A 19564-nucleotide genomic window follows, 5' to 3' on the forward strand; every position below is an offset into this window, starting at 1 on the left:
TATTCATCTTTGTTATTCCTGATGTGTTTCAAGTATTTGTGGTCTTTTAAACTGGGCCAACAAAGTGCTTTTAAGTGAGAGTTCCCCTATTAATGAATATGATCTGTAATAAACAGCAGTGGTGTGCAAATGGGTGCTTTCAGATGCCTTTAAGGTATAATGCAGTATTTAATACCTTTCCCCTGAAATCTTAAGCAACGTTTTGAAGAAGAAAAGAAGCATGATTAGTGGAAAGAATATGAAAACATTTTCTGATGAGTCTTTAAAAAGTGTGTGAAGGCTTTAAATCTTGAATAGGAGGCTTTATCATAAGTAAATTGGCTTTTTAAAATTTATTTAAAAGGAGAAGGGGAATGAGCTAACAGAGATGTGGGGTTATTTAAGAGCAGCCAATCAGTGGGAAAATTCATTGCAGATGATTATGACTTTTCTTTCACTTGAGAAGCATTGGAAAGCTATTTTAGGCTTGAAAAGGGAATGTCATGGACAGGAAATTATGGTTTGGAGAAGTGAATTTTATTGCTTTGTGAGAGTGGCCTTGATTGAAGAATAGTGATGAGAGTAGTGGCCAAGTTGATATAGGCAGGTGCTTTGGAAACTTCTTACTCTTTTAGGTATTATATGGAGAACATTGACAGCAGAATCCTTTAACTAAAAATTAAATTCAACCTATCTTCCTGAAGGAGATACTGCTTTAAATAAGTGGGGAAACATTCACAGATGGTATTAACAGATAGCTCTTTTAGTATTCAACGAAACACCTGGATATATAAGTAAATTATTTTCAGGGATGGTATGGTATTCTAAGTTTGTTTAGTTCTTTAAAAAGGATTAATTTATGTTTTAATAGAGGACTTTCGCATGCATTTAAGATACTTTATACATATCTTGCTATTGTTATGACAATCATTTTTCTAGATAGAACTTTCAGCTTCAGTGGAAAGGCAAACTCAAATATAAGATTTGGGAAAGTCAAATTTTAATCTCAATCTTACTAAATTGATTAACAAGATGAAATTATTTTTAGACATTTAAATTTAATATAAAATAATTATGGCTTTGTTTCCTTCCTGACATTTTGGTATAAGGTAGGCATGCTTCTCATCATTGCTTTTTCCAGACCTCTGATAGCATATATTGAGATTAGTTGTATATGTTGCATTGAGGGCCTCTTCAACTATTGGATTACCCATGCATTCACAGTTAGGGGCTACAGTAAGGGGTCTCCTGGACTTTAGAGACAAAATCAAGAACAGTCACCATTAGGAAGATTTTCTAATATAAATCATGTGGGTGTGGTACTATTTGCACTCTACATTTTGGTCCATTTATCTGTTTATCTTTATCCCCCCCCCACACACACAAACTGTATGCTTCTTGAAAAGAGTACCATGTCTTACTCATCTTTGATTCCAAATGCTTAAATGGTGCCCTTTACATAGTAGGCACTTAGTTAATGTTAGGGGAATGCACGAAGTCGTTCGCCCTGAAGAGATTAGTCATAAATGCATTGCTGATGAGCCAAAGGATTTCCTGAATCTCTTCTCAAAACCTGGGTGAATTCTCATGGAATTAAGACTGAACCATAGCTTCCTAACCATAGTTGTACATTTCCAGACTATAGGAAAGCTGGTGCCATCATGGGATAATATATGTACTATCAAAATAAGGTCTGTAAAGTGACTTTACCACAATGTTTCGTGCCTAGTAGTCATGTAGTAAGTGCTAACTTTTGTTTACCTTTTTGGTTTCTCTTGAATTTTGTGTCAGGATCACCATAAGAATTCTTACTAATGGTAGGAAAAATTGCCCTTCTGTTTGGACAAATATCCATAGCAGTTAAAGTTCTAATTTGGACATACCCAAGTTAATAAATCTGCTGGAAAATAGAAGTCAGAGCAACTAGCAGGCAGAAGTGGTACACAGTAGAGCCTAGACAATGACCTGCCCAGTTTATAGTATTTTCTAGACTAGCTATTCTAGTCACAGTGTATCCTAGTATTTTATTTGCATACATATGTGTGTGTGTCCTCACACACACATACAGATATGTATTATCTTTGATTTTAGTGGGTTAGACTAGCTGGGTTTTCAGAAGTTACTTCTCTGCCAAAGATATGTAGTCTCCACTCTCTTCAAATTTTTGAAATTTGACTTTATGCCCTATTAGGCCACCCTCTTTAGAAAGAGATAGTATATAAAAGTTGTTATTGGCAAGGGGCTGCAGCAGCCCAGTAAACAAACTTGACAAGCTCAATTTTTTTACTAGCCAAGAGTAAGGTTTTTCTCTATTCTGACTAATGATGCTACTATAAACTTACAAGTTTCCTTGATTTTTATTATTACATTTAATTCTAATCATTATTACTGTGGCTCATATGTCAAAGTAAATTCTTGAAAATGATCAGTGTTATCTCTGAATATATTAATTTTTTTTTCTTTTCCATTCAAGATAAACTTTCATTGGAAGGAATAGTGGTACAAAGAGCTGAATGCCGACCTGCTGCCAGTGAAAACTACATGAGATTAAAGAGGTTAGTGTTCTTTAACTTTAAAATAATACCTGATAATTCCTTTTGGGGATTGAAATGCATGTATTAGATTGTTTATTAACTGTATGAAAACTGTGGTTATGTTGCAAGTGTTTTCTTCAAAGGCTGTTTTGTTTTAAAACTAAGTAAGAACAAACTTCTAGTTATAAAATAAATAAGTCCCGGGAATATAATGTACGGCATGGTGATTATAATTAATATTATTGTTTTGCATATTTGAAAGTTGCTAAGAGAATAGATCGTAAAAGTTCTCATCACAAGAAGAAAATTTGTAAATATGGTGACAGATGTTAACTAGACTTATTACGGTGATCATTTTGCAATGTATATATATTTCAAATCATTATGTTGTATACTTGAAACTAATATAATGGTATATGTCAATTATACTTCAGTTAAAAGAAAAAAAAACCCCAGGTAAGAGTTTCTTTGGCAAGGGAACTTTCAGAACCTGGCCTGTTTATTTGGGATGTTTGAAGCTACTCTCTTATTAAAACCTGTAGTCAAACTTTTTATACTTCTTTTTCTAATCATCTTTATAGATCATGATTTTTTAAAGACCTATAATAAGGTATTTGTACTATTTTATTTTTAAAGGCTGTAATTTTCCCATAATGAACATTTCTAAAATACTCTACAGTATAAAGCAAGTATAGTTGCTAGAATATCATCCTTTTCTTTTGATTTACAGAGAACTTTTTATAAACTTACTACTTTGTTAGAGACTTCACATAAGGTCTCTCCTCCGCCACTGTTGTACATGGTCAGCATTTTGTAATTAATTTGATGATTGCAAATTCTTGATACTCCAAATTTTATGACTTTAAAAGAGCACTTTATTTAAATCCTGAGGAAAGGCTTTTTAAAAATGTTTTATTTTAAGTAAACTCTACACCACCTGTGGGGCTCGAACTCACAGCCCCACGATCAAGAGTCACGTGCCCTGTCGACTGAGCCAGCCAGGCACCCCTTGTTTTATACTTTATATTGAATGTATTTCAACCCTATGTACTTCAGAATTACAAGTTTGTTCATTCACTCAGCACTTAACTGTGTGAAAGAGTAGTGAACAAAACAGGCAAAACTCTCTGCCCTCATGGAACTTACATTTTAGCGGATTATACCTATACAGGGTTCATAAATGGGGAACACACTGTTCAGGTGGTAGCAGTAGCCTGCCTGGATATCAGTGTTCTCACAGATAGAAGTGGCTGCTTGAGAGGCACCTGGGTGGTACAATTAGTTAAGCATCCAGCTCTTGGTTTCCACGGTAATTTCAGGGTCGTGCGATCGAGCTCCACATCAGGCTCCCCATTCAGCATGGAGTCTGCTTAAAGATTCTCTCTCCCTTTCTCTCTGCCCCTGTTCCCCCGCCATGCATGTGCACATGCTCTCCCCCACCAAAATTAATAAATCTTAAAAAAAAAAAAAAGTGGCTGCTTGAGCTGGATCCTCTCTAATGTCACATCATCTTTTTAATTTCCCTCCTTTCTCAGTTAGATTAGAGTGTGTCTCTCAGGAAGGAAACAAAAAGACTCTTTTCTTGTCCAGTAATTCTTCTCATTTAAATGGCTTCCCAGGGCAAGGAAAAGGATGATAATCAAAATGAAAATTTTTTATAACTGAAAATAACTTTGGAACACAGTCAGGAGGTGTTTCTCTCTTTGTGTTTAGCCTATAAAGTTGATCATACAATGTGTGTTTTTGAAGACTTACCTTCTTCAGATAACCACTGAAATTGCAAAATGCAAAATCTGGTTATTGAGCTACTTGCCAAGATCTTTTTTTGTGGTCCTAATTTTCTTTAAAGGTTTCTAAAGATTTCTGATGATGAGATTAGGCAAGTTGGCCTGTTGTGTTAATGAAATGGCTGCTTTTTTTTTCTTACCAAAAGATAAAAAAAATGTTTAGTCTTTTGAATGTGCTAAGAGATCAGCCATTACATATTTCAGTTACTTAAGTGACTTAAGGAAACAGGGTGATTCAGGAGACCGATAATCATGTGAGTTTCATAAAATAGATGATCCGTGACATGTCATGAGCCCTGAGATTTTTTTTGACCAAGTGGAAAAAGACAGGAGTAAGAACACTCTAAACAGAGAGAGATATGCACGCATAAAGACTTGGGGAAGACATTGGAGACCTCTGTGTAGCTCTGCGAGCCTGGAATGCGGGATTTGTTTGAGGCAGAGCAAACAGAAGCTCCAGTCTAGACCTCTGTTTTGAGCTCCAAACTTGTATATTCAAAAACCTGGTTGAATGTCCAATAGACATTTTAAATATATGAAAAACTGTTCTCCCAGGCTTTCCCCCAAAACCGGCTCTACCAGTGGTCTTTCTCATCTGAGTTAGTACAAACTCTGTTCTCCTGTTTTCTTAGTCCAGAAATCTTGGTGACATTCTTGAGTCCTCTCTCACACTCACATCCAATGCGTCAGAAAAATCTTACTGACTGTACCTTGAAAGTATTACACATCTACAGTGTGACCATTTCTCACCACCCATGTGGTCCGCCATGAAGTCTCACCTAGGTCACTGCAGTAGCCTCCTAGCAGCATTCCTGCTTCTGTCCCTGCCCCACTCCAGTCTGCTGCCAGCACAGCAGTCAGAGCAGTTCTTCTAAAATCGGTTACGTCATGCCATTCCTCTGCTCACCGGTCACGTGCAGTGCTTCCTTCTTACTCAGAGTAAAATTCGAGTCCTTCCAGTTCTCTGCAGGGATCTACGTGATCACCCTCCTACTCCTTCCCACTTCTCCCCATCCTTACCTCCTCTCCCCTCACTCCCCCTTACTTACTCTTCTCTAACCACCCTGAGCTCCCAACAGTCCTGAGCACTCTAGGCACTTCCATATTAGGGCCTTTACACCAGATTTTCTTTTCTGCCTGGAACATCGTTTCTGCAGATAACTGCATGGCTCACTCCTTGCCTCTTTCAAGTCTCTTCTCAGATTCTACTTTTCCAATAAGGCCTATCCTGACCAACCTACTTCTTTCTATACTTGTATTTTCTTATAGACCATATCACTCTTAATAGACTATATAACTTACTTATATTTATTGCCAGCTTTGCCCTAGTGTTAGTTTAAACTTCTGTGGTTGGTTCTTTGGTGTGTATGTGTGTGCATGCACACAATCATCTATTTTGTTCACTTATACACACACACACACACCCAAGTGTTTAGAATAGTTCATGACAGGGTGCCTGGGTGGCTCAGTCAGTTAAGCATCTGCCTTTGGCTCAGGTCATGATTTCAGGGTCCTGGGATGAACCCTGCATCTGGCTGTCTGGCAGGGAGTCTGCTTCTTCCTCTCACTCTGCCCTTCCCCCCACCCCCCACCAATGCTCTCTCTCTCTCTTTCAAATAAATCTTTTTTTTTTTTTTTAAAGAATAGTTCATGACATGTAGTAGGTGGTCAGTAAGTATTTATTGAGTGAATAAATGGCAGGAGATAAGGTTTAAAATATTAAAGACCTTTATATTCTTGCTAAATTATCTGTTAGAGTCTTAATATGCTTTAGTAAGAAATTTGGACTCTGTGCTTTGGCTGTTAGGGAGGCACTGAAGACTTCTAAGCTCTATGGAAAGCAAAGGGATTTCTGTTTTGGGTAGGTCATCCTGGCCATAATGTAAGACTGAATGCAGGGAGATAAGCTAGAGGCTGATGTAATAACCCAGGTACAAAATGTCTAAATGACTAAACAAAGTGGTTCTAGTCAGAAGGGAAACGAAAGACAAGGTTTTGAGGATAGAATCAATAGGACTTAATGAACTCATCTCCTACTTAAGTGGTTGTGGGACAGGGGATTTCTCTAGGACCAGACTGATGGTGGTGGCTCTTGTGTTGTGGCCTGGGTGCATTCTGTTACGAATCCTCAGACTGATAAAAGGAGAGGGATAGGAGAGGCCTTATAGTTCCCATGTCCACTTTAATGTAAATCCTGGTTGACAGTTTACATTAAAACTTAAAAAAGCAGAAAGTACTTAAACTGCAAGAAGAGTACTGATGGGTAAATTAATCAAAATAGGAAAATAATATAAGCCGTAAGTTGTATCTCATGTACAGTTGACACTTGAACAACAAGAGGGATGGGGTGTTAACCCTTTGCACAGTTGAAACTCCACGTATAACTTTTGACTCCCCAAAACTTAAATAGCCTGCTGTTGACTGGAAACTTTAACCAATAAACAGTTAACACATATTTTGTATGTTATATGTATTATTACTGTATTCTTACAATAAAGTAAGCTAGAGAAAAGAAAATGTTAAGAAAATCAGAGAGGAAGAGAAAATGCATTTATGGTACTCCACTGTAAAAAAAAAAAAAAAAGTCCACGTATAAGTGGACCTGTGCAGTTCAAACTTGTGCCGTTCAAGGGTCAACCTGTATTTTATTTGTCGTTATTCAACATTTTCACATGCCTAATGTGATCACTGAGGTAAGGCTCAATTTTTAAAAAAATCACTAGTTACTGTTCTTGCTCCATAGAGTTTACAGTTTTTGAACATGAAGGAGAAAACACACACACACACACACACACACACACACACACCATGAAGGAGAAAACACACGCGCGCACACACACACCATCACTAGTTACTGTTCTTGCTCCAGAGAGTTCACACACGCACACGCACATGCACACACACACACCATCACTAGTTACTGTTCTTGCTCCAGAGAGTTTACAGTTTTTGAACCTGAAGGAAAGCACACACACCAGATTGTCCAAAACATCTATTTACTGACCATATAGTAGAAGAAATAGAAATAGGGTGGTGCTGTTGATCAAATGGAAAGGCAGATTTCCCGATGGAGGTGACATCAAAGTAGAAGTGTTTGAAAACAGAATTGGCAGGTCAGTACTTAAGATATCCAGCATCTGGATATTTCACACATACGCTCCAGGGTTTTCAGGGCCTCCTTCTGATTGCCTGATCCCATTTAATGATATTTGAGTTTTTGGATAATCTGGCTCACTTTTTGGCTTTATTTTTAGCTGTTCTCCTTTTGACAGACATCAGCTAGTTCTTTCACACTACACATTGTTATCCTGGATGTGCTGGGCACTTTTAAGTTTTATGCTGCATCCTCTACCTAGAATACCTCATCTACCTTCTGCCAGGATCCTTCTGAGCTTTTCAAACCAACCTAGGTGTTACTTACTCAGTGAAACTTTCTCTTGTCTTCCACTCCCCACTCCAGTTAGGATCTGCTACTCCCTTTTCTACATTCCCACATACTTATTTATTCTATTTAACAGTACATATAAATGTCTATGTTTTCTGTTGTTTAAGCGTGCATGGTTGCATCTTCTACAAGATGATGAACTTCATAAGAACAGGGACTGTGGGTTTTATTTTCTTTTTCTTTCTTTCTCACTCTCTCTTACTCCCTTCCTGTTTGTATTCTGAGCACTTAGCATAGTGCGTTACAAATGATAAATACCCAGAAGTATTTGATGGGTTGAAATAGAAAGGAATGGCAAAACTAGGTATAGAAATGTAGGAATCCACAGCATTCAGCTTCTTTAATTTTTTTTTTACTCAGAGCTGCACTTGAAACGTGGACTAATTGATTTTTCAATTCATATGCACATATATATGTGCACACACACACATGCACATTCATAAATACATACATATGTATCTTCCTTTGAGAAGGGGAACGTGCTGATAAAACAAATACAGAAACATTTCATCAACAACACAAAGTTTTTCAAAATATAAAGTTAGAATTAAATAGTTTTCCATTTACAGAGGACTGGAAGAGAAAGCCTTTTTATCAAAGAAGACCTTTCCCTAAGTCAGTGAGGTTTTTTTCTTTAACCAATGTGTTTTTACTGTATTATATTTGCAGATAGTGGCTGAACTACACTCTTAGCAACATAAATGGGTATATTTACAAAGTGTATTGTGTATTTATATATAATAATCTTTAAGAATGATTAGTGCTACTTTAGTGGAAATTTGATTTTAGTAATAAGTGCTTATTATAGCTGTCTGCTATTAAATTTTAGCTGATGAATTAGCCACATATTATGAGAATTATAACTGCCATATTAATCAAATATAAGTAAGATTCTGTTAATTTGTAAGATTCTGTTATTCATTTAGATAAAGGTGGAAATAAGTATTGCAATAAACACAAGGAATATGTGAACCCTTCAGTCAATAAAACTCAGGCCAAGAAAGAAATTAATCCTATGCTGTAATTTTCCTTTGTCCAATCCCATCACATAATATAAAATCCTGCAAGCATCCATTTAGCCATCAAGAAAACCTAAAACACAAAAGGGAAAAAATATTGCGTTGCTTCTATTACTTTTTCTTTATCTCTATAAATTTGGTTGGATCTAATGATATTTTATTAGGAGGAAATTTATTTTGAATTGGTAAATGTAAATATACTCAATATCAACTCACATTTGATATACTGATTAAAATTTATGGAGCACATGGGTGGCTCAGTTGGTTAAGCGTCTGACTCTTGATTTTGGCTCAGGTCATGATCTCAGGGGTCCTGGGAACAAGCACTGTGTTTTGGACTCTGTGCTCTGTGGGGAGTTTGCTTGAGATTCTATCCCTCTCCCTTTCCCCCTCACTTTCCCTCTCTAAAAAATTTTTTAAATTATTTAATTTGTGTTTTATTAAGTGTAACTTTAAGCATCTTGAGGGTTGGTTTTGTTTTTTTTTTTTTAAAACTAATCGCTGTGTCCACCATGGGGCTTGAACTCATGACCCCAAGATCAAGTTATACGCTGCACCGATTGAGCCAGCCAGGTGCCCCCTTGAGGCTTTTTTTAATAGTCAAATGATAAATTATATACATTCACCCCACTTATAATTCATGTTGTACTCTTTTTTTTTTTTAAAGATTTTATTTATTTATTTGACACAGAGAGAGACAGTGAGAGAGGGAACACAAGCAGGGGGAGTGGGAAAGGGAGAAGCAGGCTTCCCACCGAGCAGGGAGCCCGGTGCGATGCGGGGCTCGATCCCAGGACCCTGAGATCATGACCTGAGCCAAAGGCAGTCGCCCAACCAACTGAGCCACCCAGGTGCCCTGTCATGTTGTACTCTTTAAAATATAAAGGGACATAAAGATAAGACAGTCACCCTAATGTGTGTTTTCTTGTAGGAAAGTCCTAGTAATGGGAAAATATGTGGCTTTTTAACTTCTGCATGTTTATGTCACCAACTCATCTCAAAATACTTGTCTCAAAAGTTTTTATTTTTAATTTTTTCAGTGTTTGTGGGATTTCATCAAAAACCTAAGAAAAGCCATTCTCTTTGGGAACAGAACATAGACTGTGGAAAGGTGGAGAAGAGAAAAATCAGTCTTTTTTCTATGCAAAGACACCAGATAGTAGGAAGCAAGTTGTGATTCACTTTCTTTCTTGGGGAGAGGTTACCAGGCTATACCTGCCTAGATTCCTGATGTTTAATATTATGGTAAAAGATGTCTTAGAATGTGTTATTATAAGGGAAGAGGAAAAGGACTTCCTCACTCAGTAGATCTTTATGTAATTTATGGGTGATGTGATTCATGTGGGTGAACTAGATTCAGGCCCAAAGAAGTTTCTGCAAATAAAATATTTGCTCAATGCAATTACAGCACTGAATGTGGATATATTTAGTACTTGTAATTTTGACTCTTCTCTGTATATAAATTTCATAAAGAATAATTATTTTTAAGTGATTTTTCTTATATATTAGGATGATTATCTTATAACTGTGTCCCTTTATATTTAAAAAATAAATACAGGATGGGGCGCCTGGGTGGCTCATTCAGTTTAAGCGTCTGCCTTCAGCTCAGGTCATGATCCCAGGGTCCTGGGATCGAGTCCTGCATCGGGCTCCCTGCTTAGCGGGAAGCCTGCTTCTCCCTCTGCCTCTCCCCCTGCTTGTTCTCTGTCTCTCTCTCAGTCTGTCAAATAAATAATCTTTAAAAAATAAATACAGGATGAATGACAGATAGGGTAATCATATAATTTATCATTTAAAACAGGATACTTTTGGGAAAGAAAGCAGCCACTAAACAGAGAAGATGACACCCTGAGACAGCAGTCTAAACTGTCCCAGATATAATTGGGATGTAAGGTCAATATGAATAGCCTGGATACACTGAAATGCTAACCTTTTAAAATGGGAACTAAAAGATTAGAGTCAAATAATGAGAGTGCTGGCAGTTAGGAAATGTGTACAGTACCAGGAATTCTAGACTAGGTGAAACTGCTATGGCTGAGCAAAACTGTGTGTGCTTTCCAGAAGCCACCCAAAGTTGGGCATACAATGGTGCTGTGATAATGTTTTCATGTAAATTTTTATATGAAGTTTATTAAACAGAAAATCGGTAATAAGCTAAAAATAGTTTTATTAAAAGCCATTTTTCTATTAATCCTCAATAAAATTTGAGGTCATAACAGCAACTCAGAATTCTATAAAGATAATTTCATGACCAGGGAAATATAATATTAGTTTTTAGCTTTCTGGTAGTCTCATTTGAAACAGTTTTTGGTGAATATTGAGGTTAATGATTAATATACTTGTATCAGGATACTGTTAGGATTACCAGAAAACCCAATGCAGACTGGCTTAAAGATACAAGAAATTCATTGACTCACATAAATAAAATCCAGTGGTATTGTGGGCTTTAGCCATGCTTTATCTAGAAGTCCTCAACGTCATCAGTGCTGTAGCTCTGCTTCTAATGTTCTTGGGTCTTTCTCCAGCTTGACTGTCCTAAGACACCCAGATGTGTGATTTTTAAAATGTGAAACTGTATATCTTTTTTAATCAAAGATTTTTTTAAAGGGCCAGGGAACAGGAAGTCCTTCTGAAGAGCTAACCCAAGAAGGCAGCTGGCCTTCTTTGCCTTAAGCATGCTGTTACCCCTGTACTGCTCCTTTTTAATTATCACTTTAAGTAAAGCATTATGTGAAAGGGGCTGAGGTCATCATTTAAATACAGTTTTTAAATGCATTATAAATAGATAGCTGTAGTAAAAGTGCAAAAATACCAGTGCAATAATAAAACTACCCTAAAAAGCTAGGCAAGGTGTTTTACCTAGAATTTTTTAAAAGACTAAAACAGTTCCTCATAGGGAATGTTATTTGGTGCAGGAAGACTTCTTAGTCCATCATAAGAATCTTCTTTTCAAAAAAAAAAAAAAAAAAATCTTAGGGAGATTGATGGTAAGGATGCTTCCATTTCCTCTGAAGAGCCAGAACAGCTGTCCTCCACGGCCCTTGAGCTATAGACTACACCTGAAGATTTAGTATTCTGATGAAAGAAGGATTTCCGAATGATTGTAAAAAGCTATTGGGAATACATATAAAGAATTAAAGCATTGGCATAATTTTTATTTTATTTATTATTTTTTATAAAGATTTTATTTATTTATTTGAGGAAGGGAGGGAGAGAGAGATAGCATGAGCAGTGGGGAGTGGGAGAAGCAGGCCCCCCGCTGAGCAGGGAGCCCGCCCTGTAGGACTCGATCCCAGGACCCTGGGATCATGACCTGAGCCGAAGGCAGACGTTCAACCGACTGAGCCACCCAGGCGCCCCCGCATTGGCAAAATTAAACAACAAAGTTTTCATATGATTTCTTTCTTTCAAGTTCTCTGGCATTTTCACTGGAAGAAAGAGGAGAGAAACTTTCTGAGTATCTGGGTCTTGTCTCACCCTAAGCATCTCTTGTGTTTGGAGTTCCATACCCCCTCTGCCTGTTCTCTTGGTGTTCCTTGGGGTTCCGGCCCCTTGTGTTCTGCCATTCCAGCTCAAGTGTGCACTGTATCAAAACCGGTCACTTTCACGCTTCCCAAATGTGTTCTGTGCATTCTTCTCCCACTGTCTGCTGTGCTCTGTTCTTGGTTTTCTGCTTGCCAAACTCCCTATTTATCCTTTTAAGATTCAGTTCAAATGTGAAATGTCACCAACCATTTTTCTCCACATAGGATAATCACCATCTCTACCAAGCTCCTGCTACGCTTTTTTCTAATAAACCACTGATCACATTTTGCTTTTTATTTTACTTTTCATTACTTTTATTTATCTCTACTAGATAGTGAGCTTCTTGAGGTCAGGGAGTATATCTCATTTATCTTTGTTCTAACAGCTTTATGTTCAGTAAATTCTCATAAGTGACCAAAAATCAAAATTTTGAAGTTACGGATTTATAGCTATACCATGATTAATGAATCTCTTAAGAATTAATACTCTTTTAAAAATGCATTTAGCTGTGTTTAAATTTAAATTCTAAGTCCCGAGAAGCAGTACTGGCATGTGGTGATGTTTGTACAAAGCCTCACAGCTTTGCAGGATAAAAATACCTCAGTACACAATTTGTCTTTGTTCACTCACAGTTGAAAATCAACAGGGCTAACCTTAGGTGAAACTGTGAAGTAGGGAAAGTTTATCTTTATTATCCAGGCATCTCCTTTTATCACTCCTTTCCCCCTTAGTAATGTCTATCTTTAGGCACCTACTTTTTATCATATTCTGATCTTTTCTGTTCTCTCAGTTCTGAATCATTTTAAGAATGAATAGGCATCAGTCAAACTGGGTATTTGATTTTAAACCTTTTATTACTACATGTGAATAATAGCCATTAGATTACCTGTTCAAGGTATTTGAGCAGGCACATTTTTTTTTTTTAATGGGAAAGGAAGAAAAGTCGTTGAAATTACACCGTGTATAGGTTGGCCCTAAACACAAAATTTGAGTAGTCCTTTTAATTTGTGGTGGGACTTGTCACCAGGACAACCATCTCTGCTTGCTGGGCCAAGTGGGTAGATCTGGCCTGCCTACATTTGTTGAAGATCTATTCCAAGGATTTAAAACTTGCTGCTGAATGCGACCCACAGAACTGGTCAAATTCCCTTAGCCAGGATTAGGACCATCACTAGTCCATATAGTGTCTTTGTACAAACTTGTAAAAGGTGATCCTTCCTTAAGTGTTTTTATTTTTGTCTGTCAGGGAATCATGGCGATTTACATATTTTGTTGAACAAGACATTATTGCCATCTGCCAGAAAATTGTCACAAGAATTATACAAATCTTTGCCATCTCTTTGAATGTGCTCTGTCAGTGTGACACTATGGTGCACTGCAAAATGAGACCAGCCTGGGAATGAACTGCATTCCCTTGTTTGCTGCAGGCCTAGATGTCTTTTTTTCTTATGAGTTGGCTTAAAATCTAAGTTGCTTGTCTGGTCCTTGTAGGCACTGAAATTTTCAACCCTTGGTCTGTGGTTTCCTGAAGCACTTCAAGAATAAGAAAAGATATCACATGTTTCTTTATTAGGGAACCAGGGTCCCACTTACCATTTAGTACATTGAATCAGCAGGAATGATGATAAGTCTAACTTACTACTAGGAGGGACTAATTTAGACTTTGGGATGACCAGGCTTCAAATATTCTTAATAGTTTGTAAAGTACAAGAAGACCTTACTTATAAACATCTTATAGACTATCCTTCTTGCTCAAGACTCTAATGAAGCTGCCATGGGATGTATTGTAAAGAAAACTTGAGTTTTGGGGCGCCTGGGTGGCTCAGTCGTTAAGCGTCTGCCTTTGGCTCAGGTCATGATCCCAGGGTCCTGGGATCGAGCCCCGCATTGGGCTCCCTGCTTGGCAGAAGCCTGCTTCTCCCTCTCCCACTCCCCCTGCTTGTGTTCCCTCTCTCGCTGTGTCTCTCTCTGTCAAATAAATAAATAAAAATCTTTAAAAGAAAAAAAAGAAAAAGAAAAAGAAAACTTGAGATTTAAGAAAGAATTCTAGGTATAAGTAGAGAAAGAGAAGACAGTGTTTAAAAATTTTTTAAAAGACTGCCTGGGGTGGGGGGACATGGCTGGGTGGCTCAGTTGGTTAAGCGTCCAACTCTTGATTTTGGCTCAGGTCACGATCTCGGGGTCATGAGATTTAGCCCCACATTGGGCTCTGCGCTGGGCATGGAGCCTGTTTGGGATTCCCTCTCTCTCTCTTTCTCCTTCTGCCCCTCCCCTGTTCATGCACTTTTCTTTTCTTTGGTCGCTCTTCTCTCCCTCTCTCTCTCAAAAAAAAAATTTTTTTTTAAAAGTCTGCCTAGGGGAACTGATTTTCAGGCAGGACAGCTCAGCGTGCATGGTAGGCCACCCACTCTTTTTTTCTCTTTTTTTAAGATTTTATTTATTTATTTTAGAGAGAGTGAGAAAGAGCATGAGAGGGGAGACAGTCAGAGGGTGAAGCAGACTCCCCATTGAGCAGGGAGCCCAATGCGGGACTCAGTCCCAGGACTCCAGGATCATGACCTGAGCTGAAGGCAGTCGCTTAACCAACAGAGCCACCCAGGCACCCTAGGCCTCCCACTCTTAAATGGCTTCACTTTCTATTAGATGTTCAAATTAATTCTTTTGTTTTTTTTTTAATCTTCTTTCCATTTTCACAAATGAAAAAACTGAGTTGTAGTTAAGTGATTTGCCCAGGCTCACAATTTGTGAATGGCAAAGCTGAAATTTGAACCCAGATTCAGTTGATTCCAGTGCATTAGATGACAGGGTACCTCTTCCGGCCTTGATATTTTCAAGAGATTGCCTGGCTGGCTTATCAGTAGGAAAGGGAAGGGAGTTTGTTCTCTTTCTCTCTCTCTTGTATAGGATGATCTTTGTCCTAATGCCCTGCTACTTAAACTAATATTATTAGTACCATGGTTCTGTTACATTATAAAATAAATAGGATAACATTTTCAGGATTTATATAAGATATGTAACTGCTTTGTTGTTTCATTTTAGAATTTTTATCAAACTTCAGATCCTACAACTTAAAAATGAACTTTGATAGCATAATTTAATTTCGAAGCTCCATATATCTGCAGGAGAGAGGTGGAATATTCAATGATTTTACATGTCCGTGGAGTTTATTATTTTACTTTTGGGAAGTTTATGTAAAATCTGTAATACTTGGGTAGTTTTGATGCACTAATAGTTGTGCTGTTTTGAAGATGTAATTCTCTATAATATGTCCTAGTATGACAGTTGTCACGTACTGTGTACTGATTTTTTTTTAGGCCTTTGAGGGCCTCAGACTGTCTAAAACCTCTTTTTTATAATGTGTTATATATTTGAGGAAAACTGGAAGGATGGAATTAATAATAATAATGATAATGTTCAGGCAAAAACTTTTCAGACTGAAAAATAGTAGGCATGTAGGGAAAACAGGAGAGGAAGGTGTGGGCTTAATAAGCTTATATAAAACAAAACATGCCAGTGAATGGTATTTCCACTAAACTGCAGCTCTCTGAGGACAAGACTTTTTGTCTACTTTATTGGCTGGCGTATCTCTAATAACCGGAAGAGTACCTGGCACCTAGTAGGTGCACAATAAATATTTGTTGAATGAAGAAGGAATGAAAGGTAAGAGACTTAGGTTTTATGCCTTTTGTCGTGCAGGCTGCCCAGGACTTTGATCACAATGAGTCATTTCTATTTAAGCTGTTACATGCCAAGTTGATTTATCTACTTCTGTTACTTCCCCATATTTCATAGTTTCAAGGTGTTATTTGTTACTCATTTGTTCAACAGATCTATATTCGGCATCTGATGCATCTATTATACTAAGCAGTGTAGCATTAAAAGGAAACCAGAGTTTATCTGTTTTGGGAAATGGATCATAGATGGGTATTAAATAATAATTTAGGGTAGTATATTATGGTATACAATCTGAGAGGTTGTCACAGGCGGTAAATACCAAGATTTGGAAAATGCTGATTTGGTGAAGTCAGGGAAAAGAGTCATAGGCTTTGAATAGATAAAGAGCAGGAGGGAGAGATTCTAGGAGGAATGGGCACATCACAATCTGGGATAAGTTAATAGGAGTGTTTTAAGGGCGCCTGGGTGGCTCAGTTGGTTAAGCGACTGCCTTCGGCTCAGGTCATGATCCTGGAGTCCCTGGATCGAGTCCTGCATCGGGCTCCCTGCTCAGCGGGGAGTCTGTTTCTCCCTCTGACCCTCCCCCCTCTCTCTCGTTCTCTCTCTCTCTCAAATAAATAAATAAAATCTTTAAAAAAAAAAAAAAAAATAGGAGTGTTTTAGGAAACGCAGTCAATCAGCCTGGTAGGCTGAATAGACAGAGGGCTGATTGTAGGATATTAGTGTTAGACTGAACAGGTGGATGATCCAATGAGTCACAGATTATGCATCTTTCACTCTGAGGGAGGTTCGTAGGTGTCCTTCAGGGTTCTGTCTTTAGCACATTCTCCTCCCTTGGTTACTGTGATCCTCTTTAATTTTCCTCTGGCCTTAGTAGTAGCTTCTGCTTATCTCTTGAACTCTAGCCCTCCTCCGTTGTTTTGCTAAGTGATCCCACCCTTTAAAAATATATATACACAACAACTCTGGAATTTGTATCTCCAGCTCAGACCTCTCTTTGGACCTTCATACCCATATATTTACGACAGTTCACTTGAAAGCTCCCCTTGGATTTCTCACAGGCCTCTTAACATTGCTGAAATTGAATTCTTGGTTGTTACCCACCTTCCCACCCCTAATGCAGTTCTTTCTCCAGTCTTCCCCATTTCCACTCAGTTACTCAGGTATAAAAACAACCTAGGAATTATCCATGATTCCACTTTTCATGACGAGACACATCCAGTCCATCTTCCATTCTGTCAGCTGTCGCAACACTACACATGCTGACCTACTTATCACTGCCACTACTACACAAGTCTAAGCTGCCTTCTTCACTCACCTAAATTTAGGACCAACTACATAATTTGTAGGGCCTGTTGCAAAACAAAATTCCACAGTCCCTTATTAATAGATTAAGAATCTCAAAACAGTGACAGCATTGCATCAGATCAAGTGTAAGACCCTTCAGGGTGTGGGCCCAGTGCACTGTAGACTGCTCCTGCCCCTCCCCCTGGCTCTGCTACCGCAGTCGCTCCTAACTGATGGCTCCCCGCATCCCCCTCTGGGCCATTCTTCACACAGCGGTCATCAGCATAGATGAGATCATACCCCTTCCCTACTGAGAATTTACAGGATCTGAACTGCGTGCGCTCTGACCCTGAGGCTTCTTCATCCTCTTCTCCCACCACACTCCTGTTCTCATTCACTAGACAGCAGCCAAAATGGCCCCTTTTGGGTCCCTCAGAACAAGAACGGCCCCATCTCTGGGCTCCTCTTTCAGTCTAAGTACAAGTCTTTCACCAGATCTTAGCCTCCTTTCCATGAGGCAGTTCTCAGGTCATATGTCACCTCCTCAGATGGGCCTCTCCTGACCACTCCTAGGTGAAATAGTAGGGCCATCTCCCCACCCACCACCACTGCCTAGTTACTTGGCATGCCGTGACTCAGTTTTATTGTATTTTTAGCATTTATTACTGTGTGGCACTATCTTTATTAATCATTAATTATTACTTATTGACTGTATTCCTGTCACCTAGCATGGTTGTTTCATGAATAAATGTTTTTCATAATCCTTTTAGCCTCTTATATTTTGGAGATTTATCTGAAGAGTGACAGGGGTTTATTTTTCCTTTGTTAGATTCTAGTAATCTTTTATTTGTTGAATTCTTATAAAATTGAATTACTTATATTTAATTTACAAATATTCCAAGGTTAATTTTAAAATACCAAATTATTTTCTCTTTAAAATGGCATACTTCTGGAATGACACATACTTACATGTATTGTAGCTTGGACAATAAAGATGCTATTGCCCACTGAAACTGAAGTTAATACTAAAGAGTAAGCAGAGTTCCTCTCCCCTCCCAATCAATATTTTACACCATAATACACCATAATACCAAAGGTTTCACAGCCCAGAGCTTCACAAATGTCTGTAAATCCATTCATTCAGTAACCACTGAGCACCTATTATGTACCACACACTCAGAAACAAAAAGTGAGTAAGACATTTTTCCTGCCCTTGAGTTGCTCTTTGTAGATAATTTGTTCTTTGATATGTAGCATTCTGTGTAGTTTTAAAAAGAAAAAATTACTCAGTCTGCTTCATGAACTATACTTGATCTTCTAGCTTTTAAAACTTTAACACATAACCAAAATAATTCACTTGTTATAGGAGAAACACTCATACACATAAATTTTTTGACGCTAACATGAATATGAAATATTGTAAAATTAATTTACAAATCTGTTGTTTACCAGTACTGTCTGGTACACACAACAATTTTGGAGAGGGTGGGTGTGGTGACGGCCAAATGCTATTGTTCACAGAATTTGCAATACTTACCACATAATTACATTGAGTGCCATATGGCATTTTATTGCAGCTCATTAAATTACAAGAAGTTTATACTTCTATTTGTGTTCTCTTTAGTGCCGTTCAGTAGCACTGTTTTTTATACTATATACTTTAGATACCCCTTTTTCATAAAAAAAATTATCTTTCGGGGCACCTGGGTGGCTCAGTCATTAAGCGTCTGCCTTCGGCTCAGGTCATGATTCCAGGGTCCTGGGATCAAGCCCTGCATCGGGTTCCCTGCTCAGCAGGAAGCCTGCTTCTCCCTCTCCCACTCCCCCTGCTTGTGTTCCCTCTCTCACTGTCTCTCTCTCTGTCAAATAAATAAATAAAATCTTTTAAAAAAATTATCTTTCAAGATGAACATAATTTATAAAATAGAGCACCATGACTTTTCTAGAAGTAGTCCCCACGTGGATTCTAAATGGTGACTAAAGGACAGTGTACTGTGCTATATAGTCCCCTGAATATAGAAAATAAGAATATTGCTAATATACCAACAAACGGGTAACTGAAATTATTTTTTTTCAAGAACATATTGTTTTGAAAATTGTCTCTTGTTAGTTTGCTCTTTTTCCTTCCTGGAATGCTAGAGGAATGAGTTGCTTCTAATAGTTGAGTTTTCCAAATAGCTACTACTCCATTCTTTTGAAAAGTTTGTGACTTTAAACAATTTTTTTAAAAGATTTATTTATTTGAAGAGAGAAAGAGAGCATTAGTGGGGAGGGATAAAGGGAGAATCTCAAGCAGACTCTGCGCTGAACGTG

The 19564-nt window shown here is 37.9% G+C and overlaps 1 protein-coding gene across 4 annotated transcripts in view; it reads left to right on the forward strand.

Moving 5' to 3' along the window:
* The window catches only part of GTF2F2 (general transcription factor IIF subunit 2), a 170355-nt gene that overhangs the window by 78787 nt on the left and 72004 nt on the right, over nucleotides 1-19564 (forward strand). For all 4 annotated transcript variants that reach the window (XR_004299226.1, XR_004299227.1, XM_032402985.1 and 1 more), the window contains exon 5: nucleotides 2453-2534. Coding sequence is in view for 2 of the 4 variants with exons in the window: in XM_032402985.1 (XP_032258876.1) it covers nucleotides 2453-2534 (82 nt within the window). In the remaining 2 variants the exon portion in view is untranslated. The remainder of the gene's footprint in view (nucleotides 1-2452; nucleotides 2535-19564) is intronic.

This window comes from Phoca vitulina, unplaced genomic scaffold, assembly GCF_004348235.1.
Source record: "Phoca vitulina isolate PV1807 unplaced genomic scaffold, GSC_HSeal_1.0 scaffold5, whole genome shotgun sequence".
Lineage (NCBI taxonomy): Eukaryota > Metazoa > Chordata > Mammalia > Carnivora > Phocidae > Phoca > Phoca vitulina.